General features: G+C 39.7%; 2 protein-coding genes across 2 annotated transcripts in view; one reads left to right on the top strand and one right to left on the bottom strand.

Annotated features, from left to right (window-relative positions):
- The window catches only part of CTNNA1 (catenin alpha 1), a 173,994-nt gene that overhangs the window by 43,519 nt on the left and 113,185 nt on the right, over nt 1-17,290 (bottom strand). Inside the window, exons 8-9 of the mRNA XM_061151410.1 lie at nt 6,125-6,205; nt 4,784-4,936 (exon numbers count right to left, since the gene is read on the bottom strand). Coding sequence (XP_061007393.1) covers nt 4,784-4,936; nt 6,125-6,205 — 234 coding nt within the window. The remainder of the gene's footprint in view (nt 1-4,783; nt 4,937-6,124; nt 6,206-17,290) is intronic.
- LOC133061408 (large ribosomal subunit protein uL23-like) lies at nt 15,446-16,002 on the top strand. The gene has a single exon (XM_061149423.1). It carries the CDS (start codon nt 15,461-15,463, stop codon nt 15,935-15,937), a length of 477 nt encoding a protein of 158 aa, XP_061005406.1. The 5' UTR covers nt 15,446-15,460; the 3' UTR covers nt 15,938-16,002.

Here is a 17,290-nt window from a genome sequence, read left to right as displayed (position 1 = left end):
AGACTAGTGCCGTCCAACAGAAATACAATGTGAGCCACATTAAGAGGTGAGGTTAGAAAAAACAATATTTAAACTCAAGATAATACATTTAAACATGTAATCAATTAAAAAGTTAATGCCATGAAATTAAAAGATACTTATTCCTTGGAAGGAAAGTTATGACCAACCTGCTGTTGCTAAGTCACTTCAGTCGTGCCCGACCCTGTGCGACCCCACAGACGGCAGCCCACCAGACTCCCCCGTCCCTGGGATTCTCAAGGCAAGAACACTGGAGTGGGTTGCCATTTCCTTCTCCAATGTGTGAAAGTGAAAAGTGAAAGTGAAGTCACTCAGTCGTGTCCAACTCATAGCGACTCGATGGACTGCAGCCTACCAGGCTCCTCCGTCCATGGGATTTTCCAGGCAAGAGTACTGGAGTGGGATGCCATTGCCTTCTCCATATCACCAACCTAAACAGCATTTAAAAGCAGAGACATTACTTTGCCAATAAAGGTCCATCTAGTCAAGGCTATGTTTTTTCCAGTGGTCATGTATGGATGTGAGTTGGACTATAAAGAAAGCTGAGAGCCAAAGAATTGATACTTTTGAACTTTGTGTTGGAGAAGACTCTTGAGAATCCCTTGGACTGAAAGGAGATCCAACCAGTCCATCCTAAAGGAGATCAGTCCTGGGTGTTCATTGGAAGGACTGATGTTGAAGTTGAAACTCCAATACTTTGGCCACCTGATGCGAAGAGCTGACTCACTGGAAAAGATCCTAATGCTGGGAAAGACCGAGGGCAGGAGGAGAAGGGGATGACAGAGGATGAGATAGTTGGATGGCATCACCCACTTGATGGACATGGGTTTGGGTGGACTCCGGGAGTTGGTGATGGACAGACAGGGAGGCCTGGCGTGTTGTGGTTCATGGGATTGCAAAGAGTTGGACATGACTGAGCGACTGAACCGAACTGAATGATATCTGTTAAGTACATTCTTTTTCCATATCATATCTTTGAAAGCAGGTGTATATTTTACATTTATAGCTCCTCTCAATTCACTTGTGCACAGCAACAAAAAGATGGACAGGGGTAGGTCCAGAGAAGACGACTGTGGCCCCCCTATTCCTACAACCAAGAGAATCCACCAGTGGAATGTGATGCCTCTGGAAAAAGGGAGTCTCCCACTGCTGAAGGAGTCTAAGAAAGGGTAAGTGCCAATGCATGGGTATTAAACAGAATGGGATTTACACACCAGAGGGACAATCAATACTTCTATGAGAAAGGACCTCTTACTTCACAGAGAAGAGATGGTCTCAATCAGAAAACTAGGCTCCATAAGGGCAAACCTCCAGCAAAAAGTGAAACAATGCAAGGAACACCAGATAAGACAAGTGGTAAATCACTGGGTAATTGGCCATAAATAGGATCAACAAAGCTGCGGCACACAAATCTGCCCTGTCTCACTTATTCTGTGTGGTGTTTATGGCTGGGTAGCAAGCTAACTGAAAACCATATACTCCATGTACCTTCAAGGTGGGGGAGGTGGTACCTTCAAGAAAAGTCTGGTCTGTGCATTGGATTACGTCTGAATTCGCAGGAGATTTTAGGACTGCTTTGCTACTCATCACTTATGCTAATGAGGTAACTCGAGGTGAGCCACTACATATGTTAGACTAATGAGACAACTCAGGAAGAGGAGGCCAATGCCAACCATGTGATTATAGAGGACTGAGGCTTTCTGGAAAAACCTAGGTCTAGGGGAGGAAGGGATTCTATCAATCACACCTACATAATGAAATTTCAATAAAATCTTTGGACACTGAAACTCAGTGGAGCTTCCCGGGTGAACCATCGATGGGCCAGGAGGGTGATTCATTGGGAGAAAACAGGAAACTCTGTCTCTGAGACCTTCCCATACTTCACCCTCTGTGTCTCTCCATTTGGATGGTCCTGATTTGCATCCTTTACATTAAAATGGGAGTCATAAGGACAACACTCTCCTGGGTTTTATGAGCTGTTCTATCAAATTACTGAAACTGAAGTGGGCCAAAGGAATCCTCCAAATTTGTAGCTGGCTGACCCGAAGATTGGGTGGACTGGGGACCCCCAAACTTGCAGCTGGCATTTGTACTGAGGGCAATCTTGTGAACAGAGAGTGAGTTGGTCATGGGAACCCTCGAATTTATACACAGTTGGGTCTGAAGTACAGGTGAGATAGGGACCTATCTCACCTGTAGATGCAGCTGGCATCTACAATGAGCACAATTTACTGGGCTTTATGCCCTTTACCTGTGGAGCCTATCCTAAGTGGTTAGTGGCAGAACTGTATTATTTTAGAACAAAAGGATCTGGCAGAATTCTCAGTGGCTGCAGAATCTGAGCTCTTCCTTTCCTGCCAGAGGCCTATCAACACCTGCCCTCCCCAACTCTCACTTAGCACTCTCACTTCCTCCAAACCCTCAGGAAAAAAACGGCAAAGGGCCCTAAAACCAAAGCTGGCCTGCAGACATTTATTTCACTCAAGATGGGAAATTAATAAAAAGAAAGGAAGATGGCAGGAGATTAACAAAATAATCACAATGGAGTATTTTACCTTTGCTTAAAACAAGTCTCTCACTAATTGAGTGTTTTCTTATAATACAAAAGTACTAGTGTGGGGAGGAGAAGGCCTGTCATTGAAGAATCAAGTTACTCTTTGAATCAGGAATATGAGGCTTCCATAACAAACACTTTAAAAATTCATTTTGTTTTTATGCACACATGCAATTATTTATCTTAGTACCTCTATTACCATAAAGTAATTTAAATGTTTGCAGAATGGTACTACAAGGCCTTTGGTTATGCCTCAAGCAATGAAAAGCTATGTGTCATTTAATATACATATATTATTATGTGTGGGGGATGATGGGGGTGGAGGTCACTGAGAGGGGAGAGAGGTGAGAAAAAAGTCAGCAGTGAGCTGTGACAGGGAATATCGAACTCTGAACACTATTGGGCGCCTGGTTAGTTCAGAATGAAATAAAAAGCTTGAGCACGGACAAAGTTCCTAGAGTAAGCTCTCCAAAGCCACCAGGTCCACCTAGTGCTTCTTCCTGGGCATGAGGCTGTCCACTACACCAGTGAGCCCGAGTGGCACAGCCTTCATTCTAAGAGGGATGTAAGTTACTTAACTTCCCTAAGTCTTAGTTTCCTGACCTGAGGAATGTACACTATTTGCATACATTGCATCCATACAAGGTACAGAGTAGATGCTCAGCAAGTGTCAGTTCTGCTGGATGGAGAGGCTGAGGACTGTACAGCAAGTCCTTAAAAAGTGACCTTCCTCCAGCTGAAGAACAGACTCTGAAGGTTCAGCCTGCCACACCCTTTCAGATGCCCTTTCCCATGCCACTACAGCTGCCTGTTACCCCAGGCTGTGGGCTGGCAGTGCCCTTGCTTCCTATCTCACAGGCACACTTTCTGAGATGCAGGCTACTTACAGGAGGCTGGCTTCCTGAAGACAATCTTTGTATATTTGGACATTATATCTTATGTAGTCATACAACTATTGTGATAAGATTATGCTTAATGGAGCCACAAACTGCAAGCCTTCGGACCAAATGCCAGAATCATTAACTTGAATAGAAGACTGACCTACATATTTTGTACATAATTAATTCAGTTAAGGATAACGATCAATGTTCAAAGAAAACTCAATGTAAAATTAGTAACATGTTTAATGTGATAACTGATACTTTCCTTAGACTATTTTACAGTATTAACCTGGCCTAATGTCACTATATATCCAAGTGTACAAGAAACACATTTTACATAGAAGGCTCATTTTCTGTTGTTACATAATGACCAACTTACCAAATGGTCTATAGAATATCTCCTCCAAATATTAGGTGTTTTACATTCGGGTTACAAAATTAAATAACTTGCCCTATACTTACTATGTGTCAAATTTTTGAAATACAGTAATAATGACTCAATTAAACAGTAATATAATTTCAGTAATAAAAAGGTAGGAGGAGCAAGCCTAACTTATCTGGAAATTAAACAGCAACTTACTCTTTCTTCTTATCACCTTAACAAAGCAACACTAACATACAGATTTCTACTATTCAAACATATCTAATTAGTAGCATGTTAGGGCTGCTTCTTTCTTTAGGGCCAGGAGGTGGTGGCTGCATCACAAGGCTTGTGGGGCCTTAGTTCCCCAACCAGGGATTGAACCTGTGCCGTTGGCAGTGAAGTGTAAAGTGTTAACCACTTCAAGGCCAGGGAGTTCCCAATTTCTTTAGTTTCCAAAAAGGGTGATGGAGCCGAGGCTGTTCTCAGGCAAAGGGTTAAGCACTTGACACACATCATCTCTTAAATCTCAAAATAATATTTAGATAGGCATCATTAGTATATTCTCATTTTATGGATGAAACAGAATTCATAGGGATTCAGTAACTTGCCAAGATGCAAGCCCAGGCAGTATGACTTCTAAACTCCAGCTTCTAGCCACTATTTTCTCCAGTGTCTTCTGAGATTAAGCATGTCATGATCTATCTGTATCTGCATTAACACTAAGTGGAGATGTTAAGATTCCAGGAATAGGGACTATTTTTTATTTAATCAGGCACATAATTAACGTAAACTTACCAAAATGGTAGTTTTGGATAGATGTTTAAGTAATTATGCAAAGGACTTTTGTCTTACACATATTGTAAATAACATGAGTCCCTAAATTCTTCAGCTGATTCAATAATATGGTTAAAAATCGCCACATACCACCAAGTTACCCATAGTTAATAAAACGGCTAACACACTTACCTCAATTAATTTGTTGGCATGTTCACGGAAAACTTGGGCATATTCTTTAACTTCTTTCTCATTTCCATTCTTTGCAGCCTCAATCAATACTAAAAGTGGAACGTTGGTTTCCAGAAATGAATCTGAAACATGGTCCATGACAGCTTTGCGGAGCTAATAATTAAATTGTAAAAATTTGATTTTGTTTCTACCAAAAAGCTAGATTGCTTTCTTCTCTTGCACTTTTAAATCTAATGGAAATTCATGACAGTTTGGCTGCACTTATACGAAAACCCCTCATGTGAGCCATGCAGTTATATAATCTGCAACACAGGAAATACAACTGCAGAGATAATAGCTTATACTACAGTTAAAGCATTTCAGCAACAGAATCTCAGTTTTCAAAATAAAACCCTTTTTGCTTGGGAATTACAAAACTAAAGCTTCTATCTTAAAGGAGTAATTAAAAAAAAAAAAAAAAAAAAAAAAAAACCTCAACAGAAATGAGCTCTAGATTTATGAATTAGCACACAGCCCTGGAATATAATTGGCCTAACTGGCTAAATAAAAATGAGAAGGGAGAGGGTGTTAGCACTTTCTGAATAGGGTTAGCACACTATGAACCCTAAAACTGAAAAGTTACCTTTATAACCATTTGTGGTATTACTTTACCAAAAGGATGATGGGTAGCTACATTCCATCTTTAATTTTGCTTTATATCAGACATGAACAATAAAATATTTCTCCACTAAGTCTGGAAATTGTTTGTATTACAACTTCTTTTTAAGTCTTAATGTTGCTTTACAAATTCAATCCTATCTTTTTTTAAAGGCTAATACTCAATTTGCTCCCAAAATGTTAATGAGATTCTTTAACATTAAATGAAGAGAAAGATGTCTGTACTTACAAACTCAGAAAACTGAGAGCCCTAAATAACTCTATACTCAGCATATCTGTAACTAGAAACACATCTTCACCAAGAATCAAAATCAGAAAGGGGCAAGTCAAATATGTAATTTCAATTTCTATCTCTACTGTTTGTAAGTTAACATCACAAGATCTTTCAGGGTATTTTCTGAGGTCCCCAAGTCATTTTAAATTGATTTTCTTTTTTACAGCACAATTTATTTACATCATTTTTACAGCACAATTTATTCAGTCCATTTCAGGACTGTATTATTCTAGGTCCCCAAGAGATTTTAGTAGCCATTTAGAAGCTTATTGGCAACAAAACAGTCAAATTTCCTGTGAAAAGTCATCCTTTAATTCAAGAAAGCATATGGGTCGAGTATTTGTTGGAATTCTAACCAAAACAACAAAACCAAGAACTTGGGGAAGCAATCAGCACTTCTCTCAGCTTACCTGCCTACGCAGGTCTCTGGTCTTCTTGGTCATCTTATCTATTGCAGAATTGAGTGCATCACTTCTTTCTTTACGTCCAGCCTGGAAAACAAGGAAAGAGATGCACATTACAGTAATTTATAAGAAAATTTAATGGTAGTCAATAACTAAGTTCAAATCAACATTGAAAAACCAATTTTTTAAGCCCCAAGTTGGGATATAGTGAGGAGAGCACCATGTGGCTTTGTTCATAAAAACCTAATTTTACAACTCTTAGGCTCCATATTATTTCATGATGGAAACTAAGGGAGTTTTGCCAAAACAAGAGAAGCCAAAAGGCAAGACTTTCGCTTAAAGTTCTGCTGGAAAAATTAAATGTATATTTTAATTCAAAGTTCAGCATACAACAATTTCATTAATGAACCAGTTCTCCTTGAACTGCAGGCAAAAAAAGGTAATATCTGATTTTGATGAACTCTAAGATATGAGGAACGTCAAAATGTGAAAGATGGCACCTGGCACTAAAACAATGAAACAATAAGTTTTAAAACAAAGATGCATCACGATGGATAGGAGTTTATAATGTATTTTATACAGCTCAAATAAAACAGCGCTTTTTAAGATTACTTCAGTTAATATTGTATATCATATAGGCCAAATAAGAACGCTTTGCAAGATTATTTAAAATGTCTAGGTTAAGCTTAATGCAATTGTATTGCATAGAAAAGAACATATTGGCCACTCTGAGAGAGGTATATAAACCAGCATTTCTTAAGAGAGCAGGGGGTTGAGTGGACATTTGCCTTGGGGAACATTCTAAGCAGAATCAAAATTGATGGTAGTTTTCAGAAAAGGGACAAAGGTAGTTACCCCAGGTAGAGCTAGCTAGACATATGCTTAGAAATACCTTGTAAGACATCAGGTTAAACTATGAAATATATTAAAAGCTTTTCCTTACAAAATGCCCAGTCAACAAATGTGGCTCATTCTGTAAAGCATGCAGTAATTACGGAAGAGATACAAATGGACAAAGGAACTTAACCCAGTGTTCCTCTAGCCACAGGTGCCCTCAAGGCATTCTGATATAGATAATCTACCTAAGTCAGTATAGAAGGTGAAGAGCCAAGAAGATGTAGTTATACACTTTCTGAGTGCCTTTTAACATCTGTTACTCAGTTTCTCGCTTATCTCCCATCTGTTGAATGTGAACAATGATACTTGTCCCTCTGCCTTTGGCTCTGGACTATTAGGAAAAAAGAGAAGGAATATTTAGGGATATAGGTTATGCAGCAAAAGAAAGGAGGAGACAAAACATTAAAAGTTGAAATACAATCAAAACATTGATATGGTCCCTATCAAATCTAGTCAGGGTCACATTCCAAATCTTTTCTCCACCTGGACTGTCAATAAAATTAAGTAATTCACTAATATTAATGGGCTTAAGAAAAAAAATCTCAACAAAAACTGAGGAAGTATGAGAATTTCTTCTACCTGTAAGAATGAACTGTGATTTATTCATGGGCATCAGTCAGAAAAGAATGTGACAAGAATAATTAGTTACTGACAACCTCAAAGATCAAAATACAAGGATCTAAGGCAAAGGAGGCTAAAATTAAAAAAAAAAAAAAAATCAAACTGACCTCATAATTAATGCTTAAATCAGGAAAAGCTCAGCACATTTCTTAGAAACTCAAGTCCTCACTTAGAGTAAACCTAGTACAATCTGTCATTATACCTAGCTATGTTGGGGTGGGGGGGGGGGTGTTTCAAGAGATCATTTATTTCAGAAAACATGTTATCTGAAGCTCAAAGGTTGAGTTCAACGCCCTCATGAGCACCTAATTACTTGCAACCAGAAATGTCCTCAATTTAGGTAGAAGGATTTACTTAGAAAATTATATAAAAGCAAATTCTTAAACTTGACTTTTGAGGGAATTGCATTCACACAGCAAAATTCACTTTAAGATGCAAAACACAACATGAATCTGTTAATCCTTTGTCATACTATCCTAAAAATCAATTTGTCTTTCTTGTTACTTTAGGAAATAGAGGCTTATGCCTCATTTCTCTGGGGGCGGGGGGAGGCAGTTCAGAAGCAGTTATTTACTGACTTTTTAGGTTATGCTAGATAGATCATCTTTTAAATCAAAGCATCCTTTTAAAAAGAAAAAAAAGAAAAAAAAAAAAAAAACAACAAACCAGTCCAAACAGCAAGTTTATAATTCCAATCATTTAAAATATAACAGAGGTGAGTATACACACTTACAAACTTAAGCTTGACAAAAGTAGAAAGCTTGCTGACCTGTAAAATAACATCTTCTCTTTGAGATTAAAGCTGTTATGATCTTTTGTTTATAGTTCTGGCTAGGCCAAAGTAAAGTTGACCAATGAATTTAAGTAAATTCTTGGCTCCCACCTAATTGAGAGACTATCCCACTAAGCACAGAGACCACCTAGGCTCACTCAGTTTTGATATGTATGCCCCTGCTGAGCAGTGAACAAAGGCATTCTAAGAAAAAGCATGTTTGGGGTTTCAACATAAATCTCCTCCTCAACAAGTAAATATCAAATGAGAGGCAAAGGTTATTAGCTGTGACTGCCTCTAAGCAACTGTTTTGGCTGAGACAGTAAAAGGGCTTTCAAAACCCATTTTCAAGATAAGCATAAGGAAGCCACTTCACCTTCCTCCTGCTTCTATTTCTTTAGATATTCTTTAGTGAGTACTCTGCATCCACAGGAGTAGGCAGGACTAACGGTAATTCTTTCTCAGTAGGTTTCTAATCTGAGATAAAATAATTCAGAGCAACTCCTAATTCAGCAAGACCCAGTATTGTGCGGGGCCTGACAGGAGTTCTGAATGACATCAACAGTGGGTCAGAGCAGTACATAAAAGTCATACAGGAAGTTACACTGAAGTTTGGCACTGATTTTTTTTTTAAGGTATTAAGAACTAGAATTTTCTGGAGGATTTTACCCATTTTGGTGGTGACTTCTGAGAGAACAAACTTTTTTTTTCCTTTCAAAGAACTGTCTCCTGCCTCAGAAACAGTAAGCATTCTCTTAAAACAAATCTACAAGTCTCAACCATTCAAGATGATACTGAAGGAGGAAACAGAACAGGCTCTATCTTGAAAGCAGGACTGCATCTTGGGCCAGACTGTGGACTTTGAGCTATATGCCCAGTATCTATGGAAACAACATACCAACTGGAAAACCAGGCCCCCGGAAGGAAGAGCCCCAAGGCTCTCCATCGCCTGAAAGAATACCTTAATTATATGTGTGACCAAATAGAATCATACATTCTATTATGCTTATTGGGGTATGACTACAAGCCTATTGATAACTGTCCACTGTTAACTACCTAGGCTTAAGGCACAAGAATTGTGGGTTAACTTTGATTGTATCTTTGTTTTTCCTTTGTTCAGACTAGTTTCAGGGAACCTTATACACCTGGGGTATATAAAGTTTTCACAAAGACTGGTGGGGTCCTTGGCTAAGAGGAGACTCTGCCTTGGGCCCGCCGGTGTAATAAACTGCACTCCACTATTTGCATTGTCCTTCTGAGTGAGTTTGTTTCCTGGAACCCGTGGCTAGAACAGTACCAGGCGTCAGCGCTGTGTCTGGCACATAGGTCGACCAATTCCTTGCCCATACCCTACCATCTCTCCATTCCCTAACTTCATTCTAACTCTTCCCAGTTGGAAAGGGATGAAATATGTCCCTCGCACTGCAGGTGGCATCTCAAGGCACATTATTCCCTAGACGCCATGTGACAAAGATTCCCAGGTAAAAGCCCCAGAAGTAACAGCACAAAATAAACACAGAGCTTCCAGGGAAAAACACAAAGTGAAAACTTCCACAATACTTCCAGCGTGAAAAGTACACTAATCTGAAGAGTCTATATGGTCCATTCAGAGCTCTTCTGCGAGAGGCTTCCTTCTCCTAATTCTGCACACTCATCCTGCCAGAGCCGGGCCACTCCCATCACTTCACTGCCTCTGATCACTCAGATATGATCCATCCACACACATTTAAATTCTTCAGACAGGCCAAGCTCTCTATCACCTACCTGGAATACTCTTCCCCTCCTTCTAACTCCTACCCATCCTTTAGATGAGGTATCACATTTCCTTGTAGAAGTTCCCTGTGGCCACCTCCAACCCTAAGTTTCATTTAGGTGTCCCTCTGGGGTGCTTCCATGGCACCTCATGTTTCCCCTCATAGCCATTCTCAAATCATACCCCGGGACAACTGCTGACATAACAAGATGAGAAACCAGGGACCACAGACGTGCTTAAAGTCACAGGGCTTAGTGTGTCATCTACATGGCAGATTATCAGTCCCCTGCTTTCCTGTTATCAGTGAAAATATAAGGCTTTTCAAATAACCTCAAATACTGTCTACCAAATACTTTCTATATTTAATCTAGAGTAAGGCTGGAAGAGAATAGCAGCGGAGGGTAAAATCCAATTTAAGGACTATTTAAAAGGGAACATTTAAAAACTATTTAAAAGGAAATAGGACGCTCCGATTAATTTAATAGGAAGGTCTAGTTCAATACAATGCCTCCATCAGCCATTAGAAAATTAAAATTTAAACACCAAGAACCATGACATTTCACAAGATCCAAGTCAGAATGGGCATCTGAAGCCTCTTTCCCTCAATGACAATGAGAGAGAGAAAAGAACAGAGCAGCACTGTTATCTCCAGGTACAAAAGGGGAAAATGAGGTCTGTCATCCACTATACTGCCGTCAGGTAAAGCCAGGGATAAGGAACTTTTGAAAGAAAGTATTACCAAGATGCTGCTGGAAGACTTCAGAGAAGAACAGGGGACCTGATATTAAAGAAATTCTCAAAAAAATATTTTGAAAACCCAGGGAGACTTGAGTTCAGTCAGTATCCTCACATATGCTAAGTCGCTTCAGTCATTCCAAGTCTTTGTAACCCTATGGACTGTAGCCTGCCAGGCTCCTTTGTCCGTGGGATTCTCCAGGCAAGAATACTGGAGAGGGTTGCCGTGCCCTCCTCTGGGGAATCTTCCTCACCCAGTGACTGAGCCTGAGTCTCTTACGTCTCCTGCATTGGCAGATAGGTTCTTTACCACTAGCACCATCTGGGAAGCCCTATATCTTCATAAGTAGGACTAAAAGGTTTGCTGTGGGATGGGCAACACATTATCATACAATATACATTTAGTGGATAAGAGAAAAAGCAATTTGACCCTTCTTGTTTTACCTGGCGTACACATGACTGACGGGCTTTGCATAAACTCAATGTGTGACAAGAGTTGAGGCAAAGATTAAGTAACTTAATATTAGAATATAGTGGTCAAATAGACCAGCATTCCCAAATTCCTTTCAAAGATACACTCTCGCTCCTTACAGTTGCAAAAGATAGAAGTTTCTGGTTTACCTAATGTTACCTATTTCATCCTAAAAATACTAAAACTGGGTAGGAAACTCTAATGTTACATACTATAACCTCGCTTTCTTTCTCTCTCCCCTCAAAGAGGGCATAAGCTTAGAAATGAGCCTTACTGGTTCATCTGAGTATTTTCTCAGATGACCTTGCTTACTACCTTTAGATTTTTCTCAGCCCCATGCCATATTGCACCTAAAAATGTGCCTATAAGTTCTAACAAGCTTAGGTATTACAACCACCATTAACATTCCACTATGGCATAACTATGCCATGTCCCTTTACATGGCCATTATAGCACAGAACCAAATGAACTGTAGTGAATATGTTGCAACCTTTCCACCAAATCCTGGGAGACCAGAATGAATGTATGAGCTACTACTTTCCCTTCCTGGGGAAAACAAAATCCATGATGGAGAAAAGAACTGAAGCATGTAGCTGAGATATTCCAATAGCTTTGAGACACCAGTTCTCTTCTTAAAAAAACCATCTACTTGTTAAATAGGTGCTATGCATAGTAACTTGGGAAACTGTCAGAAGCGCAAATAGGTATATAAAGCAAATAGGTATACAAACTAAATATATAAAGGTCATTTAAAAAGGCCTTAATTTTGAAGCTACTAATAATCCAGGAAAAAATAAGATTACTCAAATGTAAAGATATTTCAAAAGGATTTTTTTTCCTTTAAAAAGTGTAAGATCTTTAAAAAAAATTTTTTTTTAATTGAAGGTTAACTGTTTTACAATATTGTGCTGGTTTCTGCCATAACATCAACATGAATCAGCCAGAGGCATACATATGTCCCATCCCTCTTGAAGCTCCTTCCCACCTCCCTCTCCATCCCGCCCCTCTGATCGTCACAGAGCACCAGTTTGAGATCCTTGAGTCATATAGCAAATTCCCACTGGCTATCTATTTTACATGTGGTAGTGTGTATGTTTTCATGCTGCTCTCTCCATTCATCCCACCCTCTCCTGCCCCTGTGTCCACAAGCGTGTTCTCCATGTCTGAGTCTCCATTGCAGCCCTGCGCAGAAGGATTTTTAAATGCTCAGTTAACTGGCAAAATCAGGTTAAGATTTGTGATAAACCAGGAAACAGTTTTTGGTTTCTGCGTTGATTTAAAAATAAATAACAAAATAAATAAATAAATAAATAACCTTCTGAAGGATCGGATCCTCTTTTCTCTGCTAAAGATAATGGGTTAATAGGGGATCTCTGTTTACTGAAGATACTACAGATTTCATGTTCACCAACTTGTACTGGATCATTACCATAATATGGCAAGTGTGTGTTTTAATATTAAGAAAGATTATGATCTGTTTCACCATTCATTAAAATTAAGCATATATAGCAAAGATCATAAAATCTTTAAAAGACAAATGACTAACTGGAGGAGATATCTGTAAAGTATGTCACAAACAAAATTAGCTTCTTTAATAAGCAAATAATCCCTGCAAATCTTTAAAGAAATGACCAACTGTTGGAGTGGGAAATGGAATGACCAAATGAAATACACAATCTACAGAAAAGAACAGATAACAGTATACCAACATCCAAAATGATGCTCAGTCTCACTCATAACACATCAAAGAGAGCATGTTTCACCTATCAGATTCACAATTTTAATGTCTGCTGGTTTCTAATATGGTGTTAAGGTGGGGGGGGGGGGGGGCCGGTTACTATACATTTACATATTACTGGGGAAGTATAAATGGTTTAAAATTCTTTGGAAGGTAACGTGGCAATGTCTAGCAATTTTAAATAATATACTCCCTCAGTTCAGTTCAGTCACTCAGTCATGTCCAACTCTTTGCGACCCCATGAATTGCAGCACGCCAGGCCTCCCTGTCCATCACCAACTCCCGGAGTTTACTCAAAACTCATGTCCATTGAGTCGGTGATGCCATCCAGCCATCTCATCCTCTGTCGTCCCCTTCCTTCTCCTCCTGCCCCCAATCCCTCCCAGCATGAGGGTCTTTTCCAATGAGTCAACTCTTCACATCAGGTGGCCAAACTATTGGAGTTTCAGCTTCAGCATCAGTCCTTCCAATGAACACCCAGGACTGATCTCCTTTAGGATGGACTGGTTGGATCTCCTTGCAGTCCAGGGGACTCTCGAGAGTCTTCTCCAATACCACAGTTCAAAAGCATAAATTTTTCAGCACTCAGCTTTCTTCACAGTCCAACTCTCACATCCATACATGACCACTGGAAAAACCATAGCCTTGACTAGATGGACCTTTGTTGGCAAAGTAACATCTTTCCTTTTTAATATGCCATCTAGGTTGGTCATAACTTTCCTTCCAAGGGTTAGGGTTACGGTTTTAATTTCATGGCTGCAATCACCATACCCCCTACACCCTAGCAATTTGTTAGGAGCTTACCTTATATATAAACTTGCCTAAGTATGAAAAAATAATATTCGTTTTACACTGTGTCAAAAGCCTCAAAAAAACCTACATGTCCATAGATTATAGTACAGCCACACAAGGGTAAAGCTATGAAGCTATTAGGTACACATGTATGCTCACACACAGGGAAAAATTATGAAGGCATCAGATAGACCCCCAATGTTCTCACTTTCACAAGAGCAAAAAACAGAGGAAAAGAATCAACTCCCATGGGAGCTCAAGCCTTAGCAACACGGGGTCAATATCTCAACAACAGCTATAATGTTGACATGCTGCTATAAGCCATTCCTAGTAAGAAGTGATCTTGTTCTCTTTGGGCCAAATTTTTGTTACTGGATTTCTCTGCATTGACGATATCACATGTTCAAATATTTTGCTTGCCTTAAGCACATGTTGCCATCTCTCTATCCCAGAGCACACTAAGAGGGAGGAACGGCATTTCCAAGCTTCAACAACCAAGACTGCATATAGCTGATGTACTGCAAATTCATCCTCTTAAATCTAGCCAATTGGGTCAAAGAGCCCACTAAAATTGAAAGAGATTCTTCTAAATATGAATGGGTATCTCAACTCTTAATCCTATCCTGTGCAAATGGTTTTGTACAGCCTGTGGCCGTCTATGTAGGCAGGAGGAAACATATCTAAATAGAAAGTTACTCTAAATGCAGAAAGGGAGAAGCAGCAGGAGAGACAAATCCAAACTTGGCTCTATTTCAGAATAAAAAATGAACCCTACCACATACAGAGGACGGGGGAAACACAAACACAATGAAGTCACGGGCAGGCAAGAATAAAAACTGCATGCATGTTCAGTCACTCAGTTGGGTCCATCTCTCTGTGATCCCATCGACAGTAGCCCACCAGGTTCCCCTGTTCATGGGATTTCCCAGGCAAGAATACTGGAGTGGGTAGCCATTTCCCCCTCCAGGGGATCTTCGAGATCCAGGGACCAAACCTTCATCTCCTGTACTGGCAGGCACTGAGCCACCTGGGAATCCCCAAGGGCTTGGTAATACAAATTTCAATCAGTCTATGTACTTTTATCAAGACTTCAAGACAGTTCTGTTTGGTTTAGGTTGGTCTGATGTCTACAATAGGTAAAATAAAAGATCTTTGTGGTTTAAAAACACCTCAGCTCAAACTTTTATGGAAGATTTTCCCTTACCTAAGATTTATCACCCCAAAATTTACTGCTGAATTTTCTAGATCTGGGCACAGAACACAATGTTAGCATATGACACTAGTTCTGCCATCCTGCCAATAGCAACAATTGCCCAAAACCACATCTCCAAAACTAGAAGGAGAAATCCCACATTTTTAAAGTCACAGCATCAAAAGGAACACAGCTCATCATCATTAGTGTAACCATCACTCCTTCCTACTGCTTTCTCAGTCACATTTAATGAAGACAACAAAAGAACTTTAAAAATATCACAATCAATGAAAGGCAAGGATGGGGTCAAACTATGGATTCTGCAGGCCTAATGTGGACAGTCTACTTCTTAAAAGGCTTTTAGCTTTTCATGAAGATGGCACCGAAGGCGAAGAAGGAAGCCCCTGCCCCTCCTAAAGCTGAAGCCAAAGCAAAGGCTTTGAAGGCCAAGAAAGCAGTGTTGAAAGGTGTCCACAGCCACAAGAAAAAGAAGAACCGGACGTCACCCACCTTCCGGCGGCCCAAAACACTGCGGCTCAGGAGGCAGCCCAAATATCCTCGGAAGAGCGCCCCCAGGAGAAACAAACTTGACCACTATGCCATCATCAAATTCCCCCTCACCACCGAGTCAGCCATGAAGAAAATAGAAGACAACAACACACTGGTATTCATTGTGGATGTCAAGGCCAACAAGCACCAAATTAAACAGGCTGTAAGGAAGCTCTATGACATTGACGTGGCTAAGGTCAATACTCTGATCAGGCCTGATGGAGAGAAGAAGGCATATGTTCGACTGGCTCCTGACTATGATGCTTTGGATGTTGCCAACAAAATTGGGATCATCTAAACTGAGTCCAGCTGGCTAATTCCAAATATAAAAGTTTTCACTATGAAAAAAAAAAAGGCTTTTAGAAGGAAAGATTCCCAGCAACAGAGATACTTATTAACACTCAACAGTGGTCCTCTGTGTTTTCACCAAAACTCTAAAAGCCTGTAATTCTGAAAGTTCTCCGATTCTGTGGCTCTACCTAGGATAATCAAGTAACTTGATAATCAACTAACTACTCTTTAACCCATGTCTAACATGACAGATTGGTAAGGCCATCAATTTATCAAGGCATATTCTATCTGCCTCTGTCAGACAGATTCTGTTTCTTGGGAAGATAACAAGCTGATGTTTAGTGCCAAACCCCATTTCTTAAAGAGCAAATCACAGACTTTCCCTGTGGCCCAGTGGTTAAGACTCTCCCTTTCAATGTATGGGATGCAGGTTTGAACCCTCATCTGGAAACCAAGGTCCCAAATGCCATGGGGCAACTAAGCCTACATAGGGCCAACTACTAAGCCTGTGTATTCTAGAGGCTGTGCTCCACAATGAGAGAAGGCTATGCGCTGGAACAAAGACCTAGCATGGCCAAAAATAAAAATGAAGAGTAAATCAAAAACTTTGCCTCCAAACACACGTTTAAAAACAGTGAACTCTAGGATTTATCATAATTTTCTCTCATCCTCGTTCCCTCCCACCTCTCAAAAAAGGCTAGTGTTGATAAAACTCAAATAAAGATATTAATAAAATATCTTAATTAATAAAATATAGGCCCAACTAAGAACCTTAAAAGGTTCTTGGGAAGGGATATACTCAGACCCACAAATCTTGGATCTCCACCCTAAAAATGGCTGCAACTTTTTGATAATTGTGAAGAGATCTCCAAAGAACCATGGCCGAGACTGGTAGCCAGAAGGTTTTCTTTAACCAAGCACCTCTGGGATATGAAAATTTGGGGAGTCAGGCATGATTGGTTAAGAAACACCTGATTTTTCAGCATAAAGCAAAATCCAGCTCCCTCTCTACCACAAACGATTAGAAAATTTCACGATATACATCTGCTTTTCCAAAGAGGTAAATATTTATTCCTGATTAGCAATATATATTAAAAGCAAACTTTCATGAAGAGTAATGCAGATAAGTGTTAACACCTAAACCCTGCCACATGACTCATTTAATTTGCTTAAAACCATTCACAGAGAGGACAGACGGCTAGATTTTACTTGTCCTTTGCCTTGCCATGAACAACTACAACAGTGAAAATTGAAACAGATGATATCAAGAGTACTTTCCAGAGGTTGTACTGCCACTTTAATTAAGTCAAAGGCATATGTATGCAGAATAAAGCCGTTGTAAAATGAAACCAAGAAAAGG

Source organism: Dama dama, chromosome 9 (assembly GCF_033118175.1).
Source record: "Dama dama isolate Ldn47 chromosome 9, ASM3311817v1, whole genome shotgun sequence".
NCBI classification, from domain to species: Eukaryota; Metazoa; Chordata; class Mammalia; order Artiodactyla; family Cervidae; genus Dama; species Dama dama.
This window is presented reverse-complemented; position numbering and strand designations above follow the sequence as displayed.

Excerpts from the sequence above, each read along its gene's own strand:
- LOC133061408 (XM_061149423.1), top strand. The coding sequence starts at position 15,461 with ATGAAGATGGCACCGAAGGCGAAGAAGGAAGCCCCTGCCCCTCCTAAA.